The sequence below is a fragment of the Epinephelus fuscoguttatus genome, linkage group LG14, assembly GCF_011397635.1.
Source record: "Epinephelus fuscoguttatus linkage group LG14, E.fuscoguttatus.final_Chr_v1".
In the NCBI taxonomy this organism is placed as follows: Eukaryota; Metazoa; Chordata; class Actinopteri; order Perciformes; family Serranidae; genus Epinephelus; species Epinephelus fuscoguttatus.
Genome location: NC_064765.1, coordinates 33,820,087 through 33,844,032, shown reverse-complemented (window position 1 = coordinate 33,844,032; position 23,946 = coordinate 33,820,087). Strand labels below are relative to the sequence as shown.

The 23,946-nt window shown below is 41.5% G+C and overlaps 1 protein-coding gene across 1 annotated transcript in view; it reads right to left on the bottom strand.

The window, feature by feature from the left end:
* kiaa1109 (KIAA1109 ortholog) overlaps nucleotides 1-23,946 on the bottom strand; it is a 125,482-nt gene that overhangs the window by 35,744 nt on the left and 65,792 nt on the right. Inside the window, exons 44-60 of the mRNA XM_049595389.1 lie at nucleotides 22,884-23,115; nucleotides 22,043-22,204; nucleotides 18,375-18,559; nucleotides 17,767-17,942; nucleotides 16,345-16,936; nucleotides 14,557-14,755; nucleotides 12,939-13,202; nucleotides 11,258-11,351; nucleotides 8,701-8,751; nucleotides 7,819-8,025; nucleotides 5,243-5,478; nucleotides 4,755-4,999; nucleotides 4,533-4,638; nucleotides 3,905-4,002; nucleotides 3,506-3,694; nucleotides 2,242-2,410; nucleotides 1,421-1,632 (exon numbers count right to left, since the gene is read on the bottom strand). Coding sequence (XP_049451346.1) covers nucleotides 1,421-1,632; nucleotides 2,242-2,410; nucleotides 3,506-3,694; nucleotides 3,905-4,002; nucleotides 4,533-4,638; nucleotides 4,755-4,999; nucleotides 5,243-5,478; nucleotides 7,819-8,025; nucleotides 8,701-8,751; nucleotides 11,258-11,351; nucleotides 12,939-13,202; nucleotides 14,557-14,755; nucleotides 16,345-16,936; nucleotides 17,767-17,942; nucleotides 18,375-18,559; nucleotides 22,043-22,204; nucleotides 22,884-23,115 — 3,417 coding nt within the window. The remainder of the gene's footprint in view (nucleotides 1-1,420; nucleotides 1,633-2,241; nucleotides 2,411-3,505; nucleotides 3,695-3,904; nucleotides 4,003-4,532; nucleotides 4,639-4,754; nucleotides 5,000-5,242; nucleotides 5,479-7,818; nucleotides 8,026-8,700; nucleotides 8,752-11,257; nucleotides 11,352-12,938; nucleotides 13,203-14,556; nucleotides 14,756-16,344; nucleotides 16,937-17,766; nucleotides 17,943-18,374; nucleotides 18,560-22,042; nucleotides 22,205-22,883; nucleotides 23,116-23,946) is intronic.

Below are 23,946 nucleotides of genomic sequence, written 5' to 3'. Positions count from 1 at the left end.
GTTAATTGTGCTCCTCCTCAGCTCAGTAGTAGCAGTAGCTCTATGTCATACCACAACCAAGCTGTAAGATATTCATGCTACACTGGATAGCTAGCTGCTGCCGCAGCACTGGACTATGCACAACACAGGTGAGGTGGAAGCTAGAGTACCTTAGTGCCACCGCTCATTTGGCAATTACTGCAAGTAACCCCGTCCAAACTCATGGTGGTGTTGCTGCAGAAACATGGTGCTCACCCTCCGTCCTTTCCCAGGTGGCCCCAGTGAATAAGCAGCTTAATTTTGAGCTCCAAAACCCCTTTTGCATTGTTAACTATGTTAGCACTGTTAGCTATGTTAGCACCATTAGCAGCAACAGCACGGGTGGTGGTGATAACATAGTAAACAATGCTAGGTGGGTTTAACTGCTCAAAATTAAGCTGCTTACTCACTGAGGTGACCTGGGGGGAGGCTACCATGTTTCTGCAGCAACCAGTGCTAACAGCAGTAATTGCAAAATGAGTGGCGCTGCTAGCTAACCAGTGGAGACTGAAGGATGGGCAATAAGTACCATGTTTCTGCATGATATTGTAGCTTGCCTGCTGTCTGTTATCAATGCCAACAGAAAATCATTAAAAGAAAAAAAAACAAAAAACAAAAAAAACATTAAAATGTAACCACCACTAAATAGATATCGCTCTGAACTAAAGCTCACTGAGTCAATGGAGCACTGGACTAAAAGCATTTTTCATTTTCCAATCTTTTTGTAAAATTAACTCATAAGTTACTGCCTTATGTGTGTCAGGCTGTCTAAAGCAAATTAACAGAAAGTGACATCCCTAGGCAAAATTAAAAAACAAAACAAAAAAAAACACATCACTACTATGATCCTCTTAAAAACATATAACTATCTCTATGATATAGTAAAATTCGTAATTGCTGCACATTTGTATTTCCACTTAAATACTGACCAGCCAGCATGTATCCGTGTTAAGGTTGTGTATCAAATCCGCAATTGTTTGCTTTGCATTAAAAGTGTGCATTATGAAGGTTGTTTTGAGCAATGTCCCTGGGTGTGTGTGGGTGTGTGGAAAGGCAGATTAATGGACAGTCTGCCCACTAACAGCTCATAAACAACATAAAACACATCTGGATATCATGGTCTCTACATATAATAGTGAAACTGCTAAAATGTATCCATGGTTCTCTAATGCCAATCAAAGATGCTACAACGTGTGAGAGTTGATTACATCATCTGCATTAAACATGAAAATATATATGTAAATGTGAACTAACTGAACGACCTTGAAGTCAACAGAGCGCAAACCTGCTATTGTTTATATAATCAGCAACTATGATGTATAAATTTAGACATCAACAAGTTAAAATGTAAACATTTTACAACATTGACTTTGTGAGATCCAAACCAAGTGCAGCAGATTACCTGGGATGTGTTGGTGATGGGTAGGCAGATGCCCAGATCGTTGACGGTCAGTTGCAGGAAGAGGGTGCTGAAGGCCTGGGCGGAGGTTTGCTGGATGCCTGGCAACTTCTCCACCACCTCTTTAGTTGCCATGTGGATGTCCTTGTTAAGGGCCAGGCGCTGCTCGTTCCAGTTGTCGTACGCTGCCTTGTAATTCAGCCAGAAAAGTACAGCTGCAGGAGGGCACACAGGTGGAAAGAAAGACCTTAAAATTACATCCTGAATTTCATTTTAGAGACATCAGTGGTTGATTTTTGTTGTGTGTGAAAATCAGATGCAGTTCTATCACTGAGCCATCCTTCCTTCATAATCATGGTTGAGCAGGGAGAATACCTAAAAATAACTAACCACTACAAGTTTTGTAGTTATGTCGATTTATCCATTAGTCAATTGACAAAAAATCAATTGCCAACTATTTTGATCATCTAATAATTGTTTTAGTAATTCTTAAAGCAAAAATAGCCAAATATTTGCTGTTTTTTTGCTTCTTAAATGCGAGAATTTGATGCTTTTCTTTGTCATACATGATAATAAACTGACTAGCGTTGGATTTTGGACAGGTGGTCAGATAAAACATACCATCTGAAGACGTCACCTTGGACTCTGGGAAGTTACAAAGGGCATGTATCACTATTTTCTGACATTTCATTGACAAAACGACCAATTGCCTAATGAGAAAATATGGGGCAGATTAATCGATAGTGAAAATGGTCGATGGCTGCAGCCCTACACAAAACAAACTTTGACGTTTAATGTGATGTAGACAAAAAGAAAAACTGAACCTCTGTCAAAGGCCACTGGCTGGGCGAAAACGATTGGCCTGTTGAGTGTGATGAGGACGGCTTCCTTGTCTGAGGAGCCGCTGATCTCCTCCTGCAGAGCATTCCGCAGGCCGATCCGAGTTCGGAAGTACGCAACCTGGTGGAAGTCTGAGCCAGCTTCTTCATACACCTATAAAGTGAAGGGAGAAAGAGCATCAGATAGGAATCTATTATAATCAAGCACAAGCGAAGCAACTCTGATTGTATTTTGTATTTTATTGTGAGAGTTACTAATCTTCAAGCCAATTCTAGACTTCAACTAGTGGTAGTCTGTGATTTTTATAAAAGTAACTATTATATTTGCTATATTTGGCTTTATACTGGCAGTAGTACACGAGACAGATACTCTATGAAACAGATCTGGTTCTTTTGGCTCCTGCTAGTGTTTCTAATGGCATTTGCAAGACTCCCAAAAATACCAGCAAAGAGAACCAGCTGAAAAGTAAAAGTTAAATCAAGCTTGATCTAAAATAAGAATGAAACATCTGAGCGGCTTTTGTGAGGTGGAGCAAGCTATGGGACCTAAAGGGTTCAAAACCGATGAAGGCTCGGTTTTACTCATTCTAGTCTAGAATGCAGTCCAGACCTGCTCTATATTAAAAGTTTCCTGAGATAATTCCATCTCACCGTTCTGTTTCAAAGCTACAATCCCCAAATGGCGGGGCAGGGTTGTCTTTGAGTTGCCTTTAAGCCGGCACCGGGGGTAGTAATGGCGCCAAAACGATACAAGTATAAAAGTGACAGCCGGTAGGACGGAGTCAGGGACAGCATAGATGTGAGGTTTTGACGACGTGTTATATGTGTGACCCAATGCATGAGGTTTAAAATGTTGCTGGTAGCAGTTAGCAGCTAACTCAAAACAGAACAGCTGCCAAAAATGTTCGCAAATTGGGAAAATAATGAGGTCTGGACGAGATCAGCCACCATATAACAAGGACAGTAAATGATTGCTGACGACATGCATGTTATTTGAGCATGCTTTTTCAAAAGGGAGTGGGGGGATGGCCTATGCCCCTCACTGGTTGTTTTTATTCAGGCATGGTTTTGTGGATTATGCATATGCCATTAGAAATGCTAGGAGGAGCCAGAGGAACACGATTTTCTCACAGGTTATCTGTCTCATGTACTACTATCAAGATACAGCGAAAGTTTGAGCAAATACAACAAAAAGTTGGACCTTTACACCTGACAGCTTTTATTTCACTATAATGAAGCTGATCTGTACCTGGTGTTTGACTATCTGTCCAAGAGCCAAGTTGAGATCTACTTGACATTTGCCAAACAGTTTAAGGTAACTGCTGCTGCCACCCGGCTGAGCCTTGCACTGGATCCTGTTGGACAGCTCCAGCTCGATAAGGCCTGTCTCAAAGCGCACAGCTCGCATGGAAGGAGTGGTGGCGGTCATCTGAATTCCCTGCAAACAAGATAACGGCATTCAGGAAATTCCTCAAACCTTAACCGACACTCAAAGTGAAAGAAAAATGTCTTGGGAGAAACCCTTTACTGGTTTTATTATTTAAAGCAATGCCAAGTTTGGACAAAAATCTTCACCTGGTTGCTTCAGCCCCTGGGACTGATGTGCTACTTTGAATTTGTGTGCTGAAAGAAACTGAAGATGAGATACCTTGAACATGAGGCTGAGAGAATACAGCAGGATTTTTGGCTTGTCTGCATCTGTTGAGGTGTCATGCTCATTCCACAGTGGGATGGGTTGTTCTCCTCCTGTGTGTATAGAGAGTATACCTCACAAATCCACAGACTGTTGTGAAGTGCTAGATAACGTGTGATACAGCAGGATTATGTTGTCTGTGTACCTGTGTATGTGTGAGTTCTTATATCTGCTTGAAGTGTCCCAGTGCAACTACATTTAAAGACTCCTCCCTAATGAGAAAAGTTACCTTACACCATTCTCATTATTCTTTACCATAAAACTCCCACTTCTCTTTCTCTCTCTTGGGCAATTACATCGATCAAACTAAGCGAGTTCAACAAATTACTATCAAGACTGTTGTGGAAAATGAACATGACTGGATTTGTGTCAGGGCCTTGGACATTGTTTTGTGATGAAAACAATATTATTCGTTGACTTAAGCAGCAGCTGTTGGCTACAGAATTCTGTTGGGAACAGTCAGATGTTTAAGATTAGATTAACTTTATTGATCTGAGAGGAAAACTGGGCCAATGCAGCAAAGAAAAGGACATAGTTTTGTACAGGTTTTACAGATACAGAAGTGTGGTCTTTAGTACAGTACCTGAAACTTTCTGAATGACCTCGTTGACCTCCTTCATGAAAACCTTTTGCAGGAAGACCAGGTGGTTGAGCAGGTCTGTGGTCAGGTTGTGCTCAAATGAACCAATCTACACATCAGAGAAGACAAGTGAGGGGAAGTTAAAATCGCCATAGGCTGCTCCAGAAAATTTGCTTTTATTCAGTGCTCTGACATAAACGTAACGCCCCATAAGGAGCCTCTGACCTCGGCGACACAGCGCAGGTAGTTGCCTTGGAGGTAGTTTCCTTGCTTCGCTGGGAAGTCGTCGGGCGCCCAGCCCTGGTCTGAGTGGCTCTCGTGTTCTTCCATGATGTACTCTCCTGACATGGTGACTGGAGGCAGGGTGAGACTGGCCGATGGTGGCATGGTGGACATGTCCACTGGGGACACTTTTGACTGGAAGCAAAGCTTGTGGTTTGGCAACTCGAAAGTGAAACTGGTTTGTGCACCTAAACACAGGAAAGGTGTATTAAAAAAAAAAAAAGGAGTTATCATCACAACTTATTATTTTGCAGGGCTTGGACATACCTCAACATTGATATTAAGACAGGCTAATGTTTTTTTAAAATTCAGTTTTAAGAACGAAACATCAGATGAGAACAGTAGAATTGGACATATAATGTTTCAGAAGAAAAAGCTCTGTTAGTTTACACCATCACTGAAATCAGTGTCAGATCTCCTCTCACACACACCTGTCATGCCGTGGCTCTTCATGCGACCCATTTTGTACTCTGCTTTCAGTGAGGGCAGCAGGGCAGCCCCGATGGTGATGCCATCCATCATGGCGCTAAACTTGAGGACAATGGGCTTCTTCTCAAGGCCTTCGGGGAGCTGAGGGAACTCGTTGGCTTCAACGGGGGTCTGATTGATGCTGGATGCTTTGTCAGAAGGCTGGGGGGTAGGCGTGTCCTCTCTATTAGGAGGTTGACTGTAAGGGGAGAAAGAAAACATTCACCCACTCAGTCAGTCATTATCTACATAGGTGTTGACTTTGAATAAGTGAAGGTGGTGCTCTAAACTTGGAATGAATTGCTTCAGTTTTGTCATTATATCACTCCCAGAACGTATGGGCTAAACTGCTGGAAGTAAAGTACAAACTGAAAGATTGCTACTTTAAATTTGATTCAATTATGTGTGTGTTATTATGTAGAGTTATGCAGACACTGGCTCATATTTCCGTGAACATCAAATTATAGAAAAGTTGTTTAATATCCTAAGCACACCTACAACTCCATAACATAATTCAGAGTATTACCATGGAAACAGACCACAGACAGGCTTTGAAAGCAGTTAAATGGGGACAGTGTGGATATGCTGCAGTGAGCTGTCACTTATGGAGATGAGAAGTTTATTAAGTGTGGATTACGATCTAATGACAACAGTGTGTTGCATAACAGATTCATTTAGGGTTTTAAATATAGTTAAAAGTCTGCAACACTTCAGAGTCAGTTTTTTAATTGGTTTTAAATGCTATAAATGAGGTTTGAAGCTCTTAAAAAGAAATTTCTCTTCATCAAAACTGCATAATAAGGATTTTTTCCCCATGGAACTAATCCTGTCATGCCTTAAAATGGCTTAGACCTGACTTTACACCTATGCCTCCTTTAGTGTGTGTAGATCTATGAATATGCAAATGAGCCCCAACCCTCAGTTGCTGGCCTGCAGTTGAGCGTACCTGCTCACCTTTGACTCTGTTAATCAAACACACAAACCTCCGCTTGTAAACAGTAATAGATAACATAAGCCCTCGGCATGACTTCAGTATCAAACAGCTACTAATGCGTTGCTAATATTAGATAAACCTTCCTTGCATGGCCAGTTCTTTAAAAGCTAAAATGAAAGTGAAGCTTAGCCTGCAAATTATCAATACATAGCTACATCTGCTTCTTCTTAGACATATGGCAAGTTGACGGGACTGGTTCCTTGAGGTTGTGATGTAACAAACCCTGGAAGTCAGAATCAGTATTTTTGAGGCTGTCATTGTCACTAGAGCTGGGTATTGATATTCCATACCTTTAACACCATGTCCTATCAGCAAGTGAGCCTCTGACATGAAACATCAGACACTCTCATGTAAACAACTAACTTACCTAGCAGCTGTGGTCTCAGTGTAACCGCTGACAAGATGGGTGAGTACGTACTTCCTCATTATTCATATTCACATCAATAATATCGCAGGTGACTTACAGATATTGTTGAAAATACCATACTATATCATACAGCCATCTCCACTTTGTAAAACAAGCAAACTTGCTGGCAAGCTCTGCTGCACATACCAAAGAACAATTCTTTGTAAAAACGTTCAGCTCCCTAGAGATCTCCTTCCAGTCAGACGCCAGCTTATTTAGGTTTTTGTTGTGAAATAAGGAGGTATCATATAGATAACTCCTGATTCCAACCTTGTGAATCAGTCATTCCTTGTCCGTTGCGGCGCTTTCAACATGAGTGACAGAAATAAATAAAAACAGGGTGTCTGGCAAAAGTTTCTCTCAAAACAGCACTCAGTTTTGCGCTGTGTCGCGCTACATTGCTTATAGGCAGTTACGAAGGTCCAACAGAAAACAATGCAATCAAACTGATTTAGACGCTAGTGCTAGCTAACATCACATCCAGTTAGGACACATAAGTTATCAACTGAAATAAAACAGTACCAATTAAAACTGAAATGTCTCCAGTCAAATGATACTAGCATTCCATCCTTTTTGGGCCAGGAGTCTGATCCTGGACCATTCCATTTCCCCATTGGACTTGCAAACTTTCTGTTGCTGCCATATCTGGAACCGCTATCATGCAGACAAACGTTCAGGTTAATGTCTGTTTGGTTAGCACGAGCTTACATAGCAGCTAACACATACAACACAGAACCTTTAAACAGCCTCAGCAAACTCACACCAAGCACAGGTATGTATTTGACGGAGTTGGCAGCTCAGTGTGCTGAGACGCCACTAAACGTCTGAAAATATGGCTATACCACACACCGCTGTATTACGTCATGGGTGCTGAATAAAGTGCTCCATTGGTATTAGTAATACTTTAAGGGTACAGGTATTTGTAGTGGTATTGTAGTTTTTAAAACAATAACCAGGCCTAATTGGTACACTTTGGTACACAGTTTCAAGGCAAAAATGCTCAGCGAAGGCGCTGACTGGTTATTTCACTCATGACATGCATGTAGCACATAGAAAAAACATATGGATATGATGACAAGTTAAGAATGGATTTTCACTGGAGAGGGTCTTTCAAAGATGGATCAATGAAGTAGACATACACATTGGAGGGCTGGCGGATGAGGTCAGAGATTTGTTTGGAGAGCTGGTGGGAGCTGCGGACCATCATGCTGTGCAAAGTAGCCGGGTGCTGGGGAATGTTGATCATGATGGCCCCCACTTTGAAGACGGCTGCGTTGTTGGTCTTCAGTCCTCGCTGGGCGCTGTACAATGCCTGAGACTTGGCGATGTTGCATTTGACCACCGTTCTGAAACACAGAGTAGACTGGAATGAGCAAAAGGACCTAAATTTGTTTTGTTTTTTCTCCAAGTGATATGGACATATAGATGGGGACTTAAGTGGAATTACTGAGAGGACACCATACAGTCAAACACCATGCAAATTCAGGACAGCATTCAGTTTTCTGGGCACAGGTAAAATGGGCAGCAAACATAACAGTGACACATGTTCCACTATGGATGAAGAAGGTAATGAATTGCACACTATGGCTGTCGAATGCAAGGTCTGACACACACATCTTTTTATGATCCTGCGTCTTGTAGCAAGTACACTGTCTACATTCTCAGATGGTTTATGGATGTGTTATTCTGTGACTGGAATAAAATACTGAAATACCAGACTGTAAGTTATTTCAGTATTTTGGCAGACTGTAAACATTAAGGGAAGAATCAAGAATGAAGAGGTTCACAAATACAGAGAAAAATAAAACCAGACAACTTTCTGCTTTTATAAACCAATAAAAGTGACTTCATACACACACACATACACAGTTCACATCTGAACAAAGAGAGTCCTGAGAGTCTGTTCACTGAAAATACAAATGGATGATAGGCGACTCAGACAAATGAAGGCTGTGAAATCAGGGCAGCTGTGGTTTGGATTTATGAATGAATGTGAGCCCTAAATGGTAGCAATAACATACAGAAACTCTTGTTTAGCTGTGCTGGTGGGAGATGTTGGGAAATCCTCCAGTCTATGCAAGTAGTTGGAAGAGAAAGCCAAGGAATGTAAAAAAAAAAGAAGAGCAGAAAAAAGTGTAAAACAGTTCAGAGACACCATAAGGTGAAAACAGTTTTTCACAAGCAAGAACACTGAGGAGCCACTTCAAGTGAAAATGCCTGGATTGAGAAAGTAGCTCAAAACTACACTCTTAGAAATAAGGGTTGCAAAAGGGTTCTTCCTGAAGGACTGAGATTCTATCCAGAACCACTTGTTTCTGAAAAAGCCTTTTCTGAAGAAAGGGTTCTTTGTAGATATATCTGGAATCCTCTTAATCAATTTATTGTACTTGACGTGTTCTGCCATAGTTGATATACGATACAATACGATACACGATACAATACGATACGATACGATACAATGCAATATGATACGATACGATACGGTATGCTGCAAATGATACGATACGATACCATCCTGGTAGAGTTGAGATCAACTGCATCATTGAAACAGTAAAGAGTATAGAGGTAGTGATTTCACAAAATCTTCACTCCCTAAAAATATAATTGTGAGTCCGGAGTGCTGTGGGTTTTGCTGGACCACATCAGCTCCAGCCCTTTAGGAGCCTCATGTAGCCCAAGGCTGCTGGACTTTGTTCCCTGGGCCCCCAGGCTAAACTGTTGATTAGTAAAAAATTAAAAGGTTCTTGGTACAACTCCGGTAGAACCTCCTGGCTGGGTTCCAGATGAAACCTTTGGAATATAACAGGGTTCATGGTAGGACTTCCTGGAAAGGTTTTAGTTGAAAACCTTGGAATATAAAGAGTTCTTGGTAAAACAAACAAACAAACAAACAAAACCTTGGGGGCTTCTAGATGAGACCCTTGGAATATAAAATGATTCTTGGTAGAAACTCCAAGGTGGGTTCTAGATAAAACCTTTGGAAATTAAAAGGGTTCTCAAAAGAAACCACTGGGTGGGCTCCAGATGAAACCCTTGGAATACAGAAGGGTTCTTGGTAAAAATCCCTAAATGGATTCTAGATGAAACCTTTGAAATATAAACAGGGTTCTCAGTAGAAACCCCTGGGCGGGTTCTAGATGAAGCCCTTGGAATATAAAAGGTAGAAGATTCTTGGTAGAACACCCTTGATTGGTTCTTGTAAACACCCTTAGAAGATATAAAGATTCTTGAGAGAAACATCAGAGAGGGGTCTAGGTGGAACTAATACACCATGGAAGGGTTTTTTTTTTTTTTAGAAGCTTTCATAGATGGTTCTACGTATAACCCTTTATGTTGGGTTCATGTTGTTTCAGGTGGAACCTTATAAAAGGTTATACCATAAACCAAAAAGATTTCTCCTTCAGTGACAAGCCAAAGAACCCTATGTAGTTCTAGCTAACACCTTTATTTCTAAGAGTGCAAAATAAACTATCCTATCAAGGACAACCAGAGTTAAATTTAATGTCATCAGGAAACTGTATCTGGAAGAAACAACTGCTAACACAGCAGTCATAATGCTTTGTGACCGAAGACATCTGCATTGCCTGCTGTTGAAAATCTCTTAGTTAATGTCTGCACATTGCCTTTACTTGAAGCAAACAAGGGAGTAGAAAAACATGCCAGTGGCACTACAATCATTCTTACTTACATCTGAATATTGGGCAATTTTATACATCAGTAGCAACTATAAAGTGCCGAGTTGTGTGTGGCATGTACAAATTCAAACACACGAGTGCGGCTCAGAGCATATGGTATGAAAACAGGATTAAGTCTCAGTTTTATTTTCACAGTGGGAGAGTCTGTTAAATAGAATGAGATGAAGAAAAAGCTTCTTATTGAAGCAGCAGTAGAAGTTCTAAACTGAATCAAAGCAGCAAGGAGATGCATCAGCCCGCCTCAATGCATGACTACAAGGCTTGTAACCTGATTAGGGTGGTTATGTTTTGAGGAAATTGCTTGCAGTAAAAAACAAAAAAACACTGTTAAAATTTCCCGTCTGGAGAGGAGTCAGTAATTGGCTCCTGCTGAGTGCCAATGCTTGTGGAAAACACTGTCTCTACTTTTTAGTTTAAACTCTTGATTTTACAAATGTACTTGACATTAAAGCATCTACAGTATGTAGAAGTTCTGTTGCTGTGTTTTGTACTAGAAAAAGGTATTCTGCCTTGACTTCACTCAATACTTTGATATCACTGAGTATCTTAAAAAGTAAATAACCATGTTGGTGAAGTTGTAATACCTATGAGCTTAGAAGTTTTCTATCCCCGAGACCACAGTTCAAATCAAATAGCTGTTCTCTTAGGTAACACAAAAATAAAAAAATATTGAATCAAAACACCAAAAATCATTATTAGTGATAATTAAAAGTTTTTTAAAGACTAACTTTACACAGCACGGGTTAGGATCAACACACTGTTAGTTGCTATCCAGAGAATTTCTTTCAAAATGAGACATTAAAAAACCTTCATTAAAACATTAGAAAAATAGCTGTTATACCACAATCCTGATTAGCAAAAGTTAAAGAGAATTTGTACTTACTGGATGTTAGGAGTTATGCCCTCCAGTAGGACAATGTTTACCCCTCCTATGTGAGCCGATGCACACGTCTCAGTCATTTTCTGGTGCAGGATATCTGTGGACACCAATAAAAGAAAGATTACATCAAACTCAATTCAATTCAATTTTATTTATAAAGCCCAATATCACAAATCACAATTTGCCTCACAGGGCTTTACAGCATACGACATCCCTCTGTCCTTATGACCCTCGCAGCGGATAAGGAAAAACTCCCCAAAAAAACCCTTTAACGGGGAAAAAAAACCGGTAGAAACCTCAGGAAGAGCAACTGAGGAGGGATCCCTCTTCCAGGACGGACAGACGTGCAATAGATGTCGTACAGAACAGATCAACATAATAAATTAACAGTAATCCACATGACACAATGAGAGAGAGAGAGAGAGAGAGAGAGAGAGAGAGAGAGAGAGAGAAAGATGCAGGTAATGACAGTAGCTTACAACAACATTATTGAAAGTAATAATATTATAGTTATAGTTCTGGCTATAAACAGAACAAACTTGTATCTATCAGGAATTAGCTGTTTTTGCAGAAATAAAATGAATTATCTTTTGGAATCAATCATTCAATCAAGAGACAAAGGGCTTCCTTTTGGAATTTTAAACCTTATAACTCTTAAACAGAAAAATAGATCCTAAAAGTTTCAGGCCAAAGACTATAATTGTTATTATCAAAATTGAATTTATTGACCAAAGGCTTTGATGCTAGGTTGATGTCGGACAGCTCTGATAGTTCTCATCTTCTTTGTGTTTTCATAACAAATCAAGGAAATAAGGTCAGTGTAGGCGATCTCAGAACCCATCAGCAAACGGCCTGACAATGCTAAGCCTCTGAGAAAATATTTCTGGAGATCTGGTATAGCCAGCGAATATCTGGGCCAACACTTCCTCTTCCGTGTGCTGCTCATTGTTTCCAGTCCAATTAGCAACTTCAGACAGGTCCAGATAATATTTCGGTTAATCTAAATGAACAGATATTTGCAAATGAGTGCAGATTAAAAAAGAAAAGCTTAATCATTATCAGATGATAGCCAGTGGGTTCTGGCTCGCTGTTCTCCACACAGACTGTTAACCTGCAGGCAACCAAAGCCCACTCAAATGTGATTGGTCAATAGTATCCGGAATACAAATGGAAAGCAGAAAATTTGCTACACCTAAATCTTGTTCTGCTACCTATTCTCCATACATTTTCACATGTCTGAGTGATTAGAGCAAACGCAACCAGTTAAAGCTAGCTGCTAGCTTGGTTAGCATGGTGCATTTCAAGCTAATGTTAACTGTAATGATGATACTTGCAGAGAAAATTAATTAATTGTGTGCAACTTGAGCATAATTAATTGCGTTTAAATGCGAGTTATATAAAAATTGACCCTCCATACAGTTGTCATGAACGGGAAAATTATCTATAGAGACCAAAACTGTTTTTGTACCAGGCTGTAAACATGAGTATTTCTGCTGTAAAGTTGGGCATTTTAACAAGGAGGTAGGAATTGACTCGCTTTTGGAGCCAGACTCAAGTGGCCATCAAGGAGCTGCAGTTTTTGGCACTTCTACTTCGGCTTCATTTTTCAGCCCAGACTGACCAAGTTGAAAAATAAATAAAACACACTAACATCATTTAACACCCACACAGATCTTGACCTCACCTTTCATCTTCTCCTTCAGGGTGAAACTTCCATGGATCTTCTTCAGCTCAGCCTCCATGGTCAGCCCACCAATGTCAGCCTCCAGATGGGTACGGTTTACCATGCCGATGCCGAACACTATGAGTGTGACGTGCTGTGGCTCAGAGCTCACCAAGCTACGCCGCCGCCCGCCTGCGCCAGGGGGCTTGTTAGGGGTGGTGGGTTCCTGCTGCTCGTTCTCAAAGATCACTTTACAGAGCGGCTCTGAGGGCCGACGTCCGCCTTCTGCAGAGAAGAGTGAGGAAGCAAAGTACACATGTAAAGGAGATGTTCGGATGGGCTGGAAGGTGGGCACAATGATTCCACAGGAACATGTTCTGCCACCATAAACACCATTAGCAGCTATAATGGCCAAATGAGCAGCAAGGCAAGCTAGCTAATGTTAGCTTCCTCACAACCTGTGATGGTGCACAGTGCAGCGCAGCCAGAAAACTAGTGGAGACAGAATTTGGGCAGTAGGCATGTTTCCACATGTTAATGTGGCTAGCCGGCTGCCTGCTGGCAAAGCCAGCAAAAACTAAAATAAAAGGCAAACTTTTACATCACAAAACATTAAAATTTCATCACTTCTGAATGGACAGCATTTTAAAATGCAGCCCTACAGCTCACTGAGTCACAGGAGCACTAGATTAAAAAGACAGGCCTCCTGTATTTCGCATTGATTTTTTTTCTTAAAAGTTAACTAGTTAGTCATCGGTTGGTTGGGTGCTGGCCTTTGGAAAGTAAAATTAACTCAAACTGACATCCCTGCTGCTGTTGTTAATTGCTCCCCAATTTCAGTTCATATTCCTGCAGGAACATGTCCGGCTGTATTTAGAAGCTCTTCACAAGAGAAAGTGTCACCGTACTCCGTCTGTTACAGTCACTCCCTGTCTGCAATGATGGTGCATGGATGCAGAGATATGGTAGACCTGCACAGGTTGACCAATCAGAGCAGATTGGGCTTTTTTGGGAGGGGGCCCATCAAGAGACAAGCGCTAAAACGTAGTCTCAGACACAGGGTGAATACGGGTGTTCCAGCACAGAAAGTATGAGGATAATTAAGTGCTTTTTGATCATTAAGGCATGTAAACATGTTCTAGTGGAAACTCAAAATACAAAAATGAACCTGAAAATGACCGTAAGAGGTCCTGTTTAGCACATTATTAATGCTAATGCACTACAGAAATTATTAAATGCATGCAAAATAACAGCAGCTGAGTACTGACTTTTGCCCAGGCAGATTTGTACAGGTAGGATACGTACAATGTCACAAGGAAATGTGTAATGTCTAAAGTGTAAGTATAAATAAAAGTCAATAAAAGCAATATATTAGGAAGTGACAGTTTTGTCAATAAAGTCTTACAAAACAGCGAAGGCACAAAGACCTATACTTAAGCTCAGGAGGGAAGAAGATGTGTCAGGAGAGAATTAAGATTTAACAGCAAGGCTTGTCGGGCTGAGCAGAGCAAATTTACAGCAATATGGTCAAATAATAATGTGAGGAATGAAGGTATAAAAGGCAAAAGTACAAAGTAAAGCAGGATGGAAATGCATGTGTGGGATAAAGGATGGAAATTAGGAACTGGATGAATCCCACCTGAAAGGCAGTTCTCTGGGGAGCTTTTCTCCAGGATGCCAGTGGGATCGGAGATGAGGGAGTAGAAGTTGAGCAGCTTGTACATGTTCTGCCAACATTCTGCTGACGGCTCGCTCTGCTCTGACACCGTGATGGAGTCGGAGTCGTCCATCTGGATGGCCATGTGGTCTGCCACGTCACGGGAGCCCTTCCGTGACACCTGAAGGCGTTACACAATAATACACGTTATAAAACAAATAGAAATGTCACAATATACATCATGGGGCTGAGGGGTAAATAAACGGCCTGGCTGACTTATTTCTTCTTTTATTGCACTACTGTTTACTGTAACAGTGTAGCTACTGTATCAGCCTGTCGATAGTCATGACAGAGACAGGTAATGAGATCTGTAAGATGACAACAGCTTCTCGTGATATTTACTTCAGTAAACAGGAACGCAACTCAATTATTTCTGTAGAGGGCTTTCTAAGAGCTCTGGTTTAGATTATATCTGTATAAGTCTGTCACGAGTCCCTCTGATGAGCCTTCTATTTTTATAGAAATCCCTTCACTTCAAAAAATGTTGAGCTTCTTGAAGGCTGAAGCCCCCATTCTAACTATCAAGGCAGGAAAAAAAAAACTGTCATGGTGAGAACTATAAAGTCAGACAGCTTTGCAGACAAGATTCTATTTTTAAAGTTCTACCTAAAACTGGGGACTGTGTCTCACCAACAGCTGACACTGTGTTTCAGCGACTGGTGCCTGCTCTGAGAAATGTTTATTATCTACTGGCTCCCTCTAGGGTTTGTGGGGAGAAAATGACAGTTTCAGTATGAATTTTGGGATTTTACTGACCATATTTACAGGTCTGGACAGGTGCCCAACTGAGGAATATTTGAGACTATTTAACAGTATTTGAGAGAGATCTTAACTGAAGTCCTCAGGCAGATACTGGCTGTTCCAAGTTATAGATTAAAAAAGGCAATTGGGCTCCTAGACTTTGAAATGGCCTGCTCTGAGTGCTGACACTGGGAAATCTCTGGGACATTTTATGATATGAAAACATAAATATTCTGAGCGGGTTCCAAGTTTAATTGCTGCTGCAGCATTTGCCAATATCAGTATCTGACAGAAAACTAATGCAGACCTTACACCAAACAACTTTGCAAGCACTGTCATAATTAAATCATAAGAGTTTTAACTCAGTTGGTGTGCGCTCCTGTGATCCTGATCGTTTGATGCAAGGTGGTAATAATACTCAGTCAGAGTCACCCTTTTTCTTGTCTTGATGTTCCGACAAATTTAGTTTGATATTATCGTTAGTTTTCAGTCTTGGCTCATGCAAACAGTGAAAAACAGTGTCATCAATCAGGTAGCAGCAAACAAGGTAAACCGTAAATATGGAGGGGAATCTGAGGAGGCACGAGAATGTAAACAAATCTCTGCTCTCTTGGACAGTGGAAAAGGAGGAGAAACTGGTGGATTTGTCTTGCAAACTGTAACCCTGCAAGATCCCCAGACTTTGCTAAATTTCATAGTGTGTGGCTAAAAACTCACATTGTCTCTAAATATGAGAAGACCTCAGCCTTTTAAAAGTCTGCTAGTACACAGTGGGAATAACTTGGACCCATTAAGAGTGTTTATGCTGTCGAGTCTACACATTCACTGTGAACACAGGCTGTTGCTTAACAATGCAAATTTACTGAGAACGTCTCCATAATCATTGAAACCCTCTATGGTTCTGACCTTTGTGACTTTAAATGACACGACTCCTCAAAAGTGTAAAAAAAAAAAGTCTCTTTTCATTACCTTAGAGGTGCGTCGCTCTGAACGTCCCAGGGAGCTGCGTCCACGAGGCTCCCTTCTCCCCAGCGTGTCCATGCCTGATGGAGGCCCATTAGGTGGTAAAACCCCAGTAACGCCCGCTCCTCCTCCGCCTGCTCCTCCACCACCCACCCCTCTCTTGCTCTTCAGGGTTTGGGTTCCGCTGCGCCCCGCGCCATTAAGGCTGCCCCTGGAGCTGCGGCTGAAGTCAGAGGACCTGAAGTGGCGGTATGGCCGGGCCTTGAAGGTGGGCGTTGGGGAGGCCGAGCCGGCGGTGTAGCGGCTCAGCTTGATATCAGTCTGTGTGGCCTTGATGTCGTCGATCATGGTGCTGAACTGGTGGATAAGGCGCACCAGGGCCATGTCGACACGCTGGCTGATGGCCTGACAGGCTGTGGTAAAATCACAGTGGAATGTGTTGTAGTGGCGGCGGTTGAGGTCGTGGAAGGAGAGCGGTGCTGCGGTGGGGCCCTGTGGAGCGCTGGTCGACTTCTCCATCACCACTGCATTCAGGCTGAATGTCTCAATCAGCAGTGCTGGCTTGAACTCCAGCGGAGGGAGGTTTACCATACCTTGTCTAAGGATAGAGGGAGGAACAGACGAAGGGTTATGGATGTATAAAGCAGACATTTTAACTTAGGTTTAGAGAGAACACCACACTAAATCACATTGAAGGGATTGCATTTTTTTTAACTAGCATTGTATGAGGTACTTATACATAGTCAGTGCATTACCTACAGTAGATGTTAGTTGGTGCATCCCCAGTTTGGAGAAGCTGACAAGAGTCCTGCCACAGAAGCTAAGCAATGTACTGCTATGGACTGGGGTGACTTTACCTTGACACAGACAGCACTTTCCAATGGGGAACTGAAGGTGTTACCTTGCTCTCTTAAAAGTCAAACTGTAATTTACCTAGTGGAAGACAGGAGCTACTCGTCTACAGCTGCCTTGATCAGTTATCCATCAGTTTGTGTTATTGTATGACTTTGGTGTTTTAAGGTTAGTTTGGACTTATCAAAGTCACAAAATAACACATACGAGCTAACAGATCAAGGCAGTGGTGGACCAGTAGCTCCTGTCTTCAGAAAGCTAAAATTACTGTTTTTGTCAGTAGGGTCTTGTCGCTTTGACGAGAGCATAGCTTGGGGACTGAAGCTGTAACAGCTATGCCACTGGAAAGGGCAGTAAAAATATTCTCAATATAGTGTACACTTAAACTGACATTTTGCTGCTGCCCCGTGCAAAGCAGTACATTGGTGTTACACCTGCCTGCTTCTCCAAACTGGGAACATGCCGACTGCTCACACAACCCCACTTCAAAAAATCTGAATCATCCCTCTACGGAAAAACAATGAAAATTAATTTCCCGGTCTGTAACACTCATTTTATGATTAACATTTATTTTACCTCCTGGACCTTTTGTTTTTCCGATCTTTGGAGGTGTCAGAGTCGACGATGTCTGCTCTGAGACACTCGAGGTTGCCAGAGAAAGACAGGTGCTCTCCAAAATACATCTTGTAGCTAAGAGGAGTGGCGTCTTGGGCCTGGATGCCTGTGTAGCTCAGCAAAGGCTTGAAAACAACCTGAGGGTGGGAAACAGATATCAAGGCACAAAATGAAAACAGGTGTTTGTAGAGGTGAAGTGGTAACTGAACTATAGTCCTTGCAGATGGAGTTTCTGACACCTACATATGGAACGAAGGAAACATGAATCAAGGGAAGACAAAGGATATATGACGTGAGTATACTCAACCGGGATAAACGCTCATTTACTGTTTAATCTGCCAATCAGGTATGGATTCATCTGTTTTTCAACCTGGCATAAGTGACATTACGTTACTTGCAAATCGATGTTAACACTAAATATTCTGCCTGTTAAAAAGCTGTTTAAAACATGAATGAAAATAAATGAAAAAATAACACAAAGTCACACAACAAAAGACTTTAAGAGCTGCAGACATCATGTTAATTGGCAGCTTGGTGCAGGTTTAGACAGAAAGCACAATAAAAATCACCTGAGCATCGGCCAGCTGAACAGCAGCTGGACACTGGTTCCCCTCCTCAATATCAGCCATGTCGTCCTGGCTGGTGCTGTGCTGGGAGTGCTGGGAGTGGGTCCCATCCAGGGTGTTCTGGTCGCTGGACAGCACTGTGTTGAAGTCTGATGCTGAGGGGATTGTGGGCAGGTTGCATGTCCCACCTAAGGGCGCAGAGGAGAAGTTTGGGATACAAGCTGTGTAAGAACAGGCAGGTCCTGGGAGCTACTGTTGTGTGTCTCCTCCAGGATATATTCACACCAGAGCAGCTCAGTGGCAGTATGATAGTGACATGTGAGCACAAGCAGCAGTGAGTGAGTCGAGTGCTGCAGGGTGAGACACTTTACCGCTCTGCCTCTTCATAATAAAGACGTTAGAGTGAATTAAAAGGAAGGCAACCATCACATAACAGGCAGTTAGAAGAGGAACTTTATGGCCATTTTATGTGTAATTTAGACAGCCTCATCACATTCTCCTAATTTGTTTGTGAGGAACTGTTGTGGCTAATTTGCTGCACTGTCACTGGCTGACACCTGGGTAAGTAGATAATGACAAAGCTGATGGTCTTGGGCACAAATCCAGCCTTTCACACATTGTAATTGTACCCAAACAATCAGAAGTGCTCCGCTAAATTGTCAAGGTAAGATGTATCATTTCAGTGCTCCAGTGCGTGATTTCAAATAATAAACTGCTATTGAGGGAGAATGAAACAAGTCAGGGAGCAGCTGTTTGTAACTCAGAAGATGAGTGGGAGTACAGAGGAACAGAGGGCAGGAAAGAGCAGCACTGTGAGAGATGAACAAAGACTGGAGGTTGTTAAACTCACACAATGTTTGTCAGGAAGGTAACAGTGAGGAAACATCATGACTCTATCTATCCACCACCACTACAGAAGCAATGCTGCAGGCCTGTAGCACAGCTATGAGGGTATTCCAGAGAGTTTAATAAGCTGCCACCTGACTCTGATATCAAACATAGTATTCACTAAGGCCTTTTAATGACATGTTGGGGGCAAATAATCCAATGTTAAGTATCTGACTGGTAGTACAGATACAACGATTCATTAACCAATTAGTTGCCCACGATTCAATGAATCACCAACTGACTTCATGATCAATTACTGTTTCACTTATTTTTAAGGAAAAAAAACAAAAAAACAAAATTCTTTAATTCTAGCTTCTTAAATGTGAATATTTTCTGGTTTCTTGACACCTTTATGACAGTAAACTAACTATCTTTGGGTTGTGGACAAACCAAGACATTTGAAGACGTCGTCTTGGGCTTTGGGAAGCACTGATCGACATTTTTACCATTTTCTGACATTAATTAGTCATATTTTTATTAACCGAAAATAGAAATTAACCATTAGCTGCAGCCCTAACTGGTATTGTTGCATTTTAATTTGAAAGCAGATAAAACACATTCACATACCACTCAATGAAGACAACATTAAGATCTTGCAAGTAAGACTTCATCTTGGTCTTTTCGTTGAAAAGCATTTTGTTTAGGATTTAAAAACTTTGTGACTTTGGCGCCCCCCAATGGTAGTAACACAAAAGGCACGGTGACAGACAGCAATGCTGCTAAGTTTGTCTCATTGTTCAACAAATAAAAACATATGCTAGTAGAATAATTTGACAAATGCTATAATTACAGAGAAAAATATATACATAATGGCTTTAAAGCTGGGGTAGGCAGTTTTCTGGGGGGAAAAAGGAGGGAGAATTTGAAAAACTTCCTCCTGCAGCTCTCCACTCTGTCCTAAGCCCCTCCCACCAGATGAACACGGGCATACGCACACACTTCATACAGTAACCTGTGCAAGTACTAGTCATTAATTTCACTCATTCCAATTGTGACTGTGATCCTCATGCTGTTATATAGTGCCGAATCTATAATTTTATTAGCAACCTTTTCTCCCCATCTCTGAAAAACTTCACCAACATTGACATGTGTTTTGTTTATTGTCAGACTGTTGTTGTCAATGTTGAAATAGCAACTTTCTCTGCAGGACTGTCTGCCACTGAATCTGGCTTTCACCTTCTGTAGGGACATGCGCACACATCTGCATTTGTGGAACAGCCACTACGGCTGTCCTCTCTCTGAAATGACCTGTGACCTGTCTCCCATCATGGGCTGGACACTAACGCCTGAAAACAGAGTCACGAGGAGGTACAGAAGTCTAACTTTGTCTCAGTCCACTTGGATTACAATATGCTCAAAGTTTATTATGGGATTTTTGCCCAACTAAGCAAAACCAAAACCAAAAAAAACTGCATACCCCAGCTTTAACCAACAATATACAGTATAAATTGTTCTTGCCTCCAGCATGAAAAAAGGTAATTTTGTTTTATTCACACACCAACAACAATCCTGTTTCCAAGTTTTTCTGTGGGATACATTAACACAGAGTTCATGGAGACTATCAAGCTAACAAAGGGGGACAAACTATCTGCTAGCTGGCTAACTAGCTCACCAACACCATCAGCACAACACTGAGCAACAATCCCTGACCTCCTTCTGGACTGTTAACTGTTGGGAGTGGTTGGTACTGGTAGTGGTTGACAGGAGAATCCGGTTGGTCTAGTAAAACAGCAACATTATATGGACATTTAACTGAATTCAGATCTGTTATCTACTAGCTGGGTGTTAATGATTAGTATAAAGTCTAACAGCATTAACAAAATATTTAGTAACAGAGAAAAAAAGCATTATTTTGTCCTTATAGTGTACAGATATTTAATCATCTTAATGATCTGAAATCCTCATCTAAATTAAAAATGAGATGATGACTTCGCTTTTTAAACTGGACCTTGTTTTCCCATGTTTTTGTGTCTAAGTGACTGATAGAGACAGCAGTTTTTGAAAATTGGTCCAGTGCTGAGTGAGCGCTGCAGCTGGCAGTGGCAAAACAGGCTGCAATGTTTGCATCGTCAATTTATGCCAACTTTACGTGCTTGTTTTTGACACTGACAGGCTCAGATTGTTATTGTAACTGACTGACAACATTATGAAAATGATCCCTACAGAGACAGCCCTTTTTGTTAAGGAGTGACGTCCTTTTGGTTTAACCAGAAACAACCTTGAAATATCTTTGCCAAAGCCACCAGATTCCTTTTAAATAAACAGTGATTTTATCATCATAAAATACATTTCATTCCAAGTCGACAGAAACAAAATAAAACTCACAAAAACCATCTTGGTTTATCTTTCCAGAGTTCCAACAATCACCAACTCTGGATTGGTTGAAACAAACCTTTAATTCGCCTAGTTAGATGTGAAGATATGCTGGCTCTTTACATGCTAAAATTACTGTTTATTTCAATGGAGTCTGGTGGGCTTGGTGATTGCAATTTCTTGGCTGCTTCTGGTTAAACAAAAAGGATCTCACTCTTTGTAGGAATCCTTTCCATAACGTCGGTAGACACCTAAAAATAACAATCCAAGCCTATCAGTGGCAAAAACAAGCACTTATAGTAGCACAAAAATATGGGAAAATAGGGCCCAGGTTAAAAAATACAGCAGTTTCCCTTCGAGATATATATATATATATATATATATATATACACACACACACAATATACAATCAGGATTTGATAAATGGCAAACACCCCTCCAAGATAAACCCTGAGTCCGTGGTATCTGACCTGTCTGCAGGCTGTTGTGCTGGGAGCGGTTAACTGGTGAGTCCTGGGTTACAGCCCCCGTCCTGTTACCCACAGCATTGGACATCCAGTTGTAAAAGCTGACGGAGGACGGCTCCGACAGCAGCGGGTGCTCGGTCAGCATGTCTGTCCCTACACTGTTTCCTGAGCCCCAGAAGAAAGAGATTGAGAGTACATTACATCATGGAACAGACTACAAAAAAGGACATCACACAGACACTGACTGCTGTTCACACATCATCTTCATATTGCATCACCGAGGCACATGCAGTTAATGTAAATTTAAATTTGGGGATTATCAAAATTATGCCAAAGATGGGGTTTGTACAGTTTCAAACTCTCACATCACACACACACACCTACCTCTCTCTCTCTCTCTCTCTCTCTCTCTCTCTCTCTAATGTACAGTCATGGTCTTATACTAAATGGTCTTGTTATCTTACACAGTTTCCTCCCTGTCAGGTTTTGTTAGACAGTGTTGAGAAAAGTCTGAGTGTAGTCTTTCTGCTTTTATAAAGTAAGGCGATATCAGTGGGGGTTGCTGAATGTTGAGAGTGTGAAACAAAGTAAATAACTCACAGCACAGAGACTCTTCAGATTCGTTCACAGTGGGCATGTGCTCGAGGAGGGACCGAGTTGTAAATCTATTTTAGTCTTTCTTTTTTATTCACATTGCTGAACGGTAGAGGTCAGCCTTGCAGCAAAAATGACAACCGGACTTAATCATGTTTTAACCAGGTGAACACTATTCTGTGGTCACCAGAACCTTCAACATCTTGTGGTCAGCGACAGCGTGACACAACAGTGGTCTGGGCATGTGTACCTGTGCGAGTGAGGGAGCTGCTCTTGGCTGCAGCAGCAGCAGACGGCTCGCTCCTCTGGGGCATGCCCTCCAGCAGGTTGTGCAGACTCCGAAAGCTGCCTGTCAGATTACTCAGGAGACTCTCCTTCCTGGGGCTGTCCTTAGCTGGCAGGCCCGCACGACTCACGTGGGCGGGTGAGTCAGCTGCTGTGTCACCGCTGGTGTAGCTCAGAGACTGGTATGGATGAGAGCCCTGGGTATGACAAATGTACAGATTGTGTTCATACTGTACCACCGCCTGTGGCTTTTTATATTTCAAAGATGAGTGGGATATATGCTGACAGCAACAATCCATTATGGAAACGCTCCGAAGTTGATGTAATACACAGATTCACTCTCATTTGGCATTTTGCCTTGCTACGTTTGCACTTTTTCACTGCATCAAAACCTCACCTGATCTCACCTGAGCGCTGCAGAGGTACACATCACGAACACATAAAATACACCACCACCCACTTTTACTGGGTCATAAGTGATGGCTGAGAGGGATTTCTTTTATACGAGTCTATATATTGTTTTTTGTCTAGAAAAATCCTGCCTACTATATTTTCTGCAATAATCCAATGTCCAGTGGACTAATCCCATTGGCCTTTTGATGAGGGAACAAGGGCGTTGTTAACTTCACGACAGCCAACAAAAAAACGTCATTCCTGCAGCACTTTCTAATCCAAGTGTAATTCATCCAGTCGTATGATCAGCACTCCTAAACACATGCATTTTCACTAAACTTTGCTATTTAAAACACTTCCGCATAAACAGCGCAGGCACACTTACCATATGTGCCAAGACTGTGTCTGCAGAAGTGTTTTACATACTAAGGTTTTAGTGAAAATTCAAGGTGTGTTCAAATACTGAGCGTATGACTGGATAAATGAGACTTTGATTATTGGTTTGTAAATGTATGTTGTGATATAGTTTTGCTGTTGTTACCCCTATGACTTCACTTTATCAAGAAACTTGTCCATTTTCTGATTCTTCAGTCACTGTAAAGCATGTGAGAAAAAAGAGCGTGAAAAAATAAAAA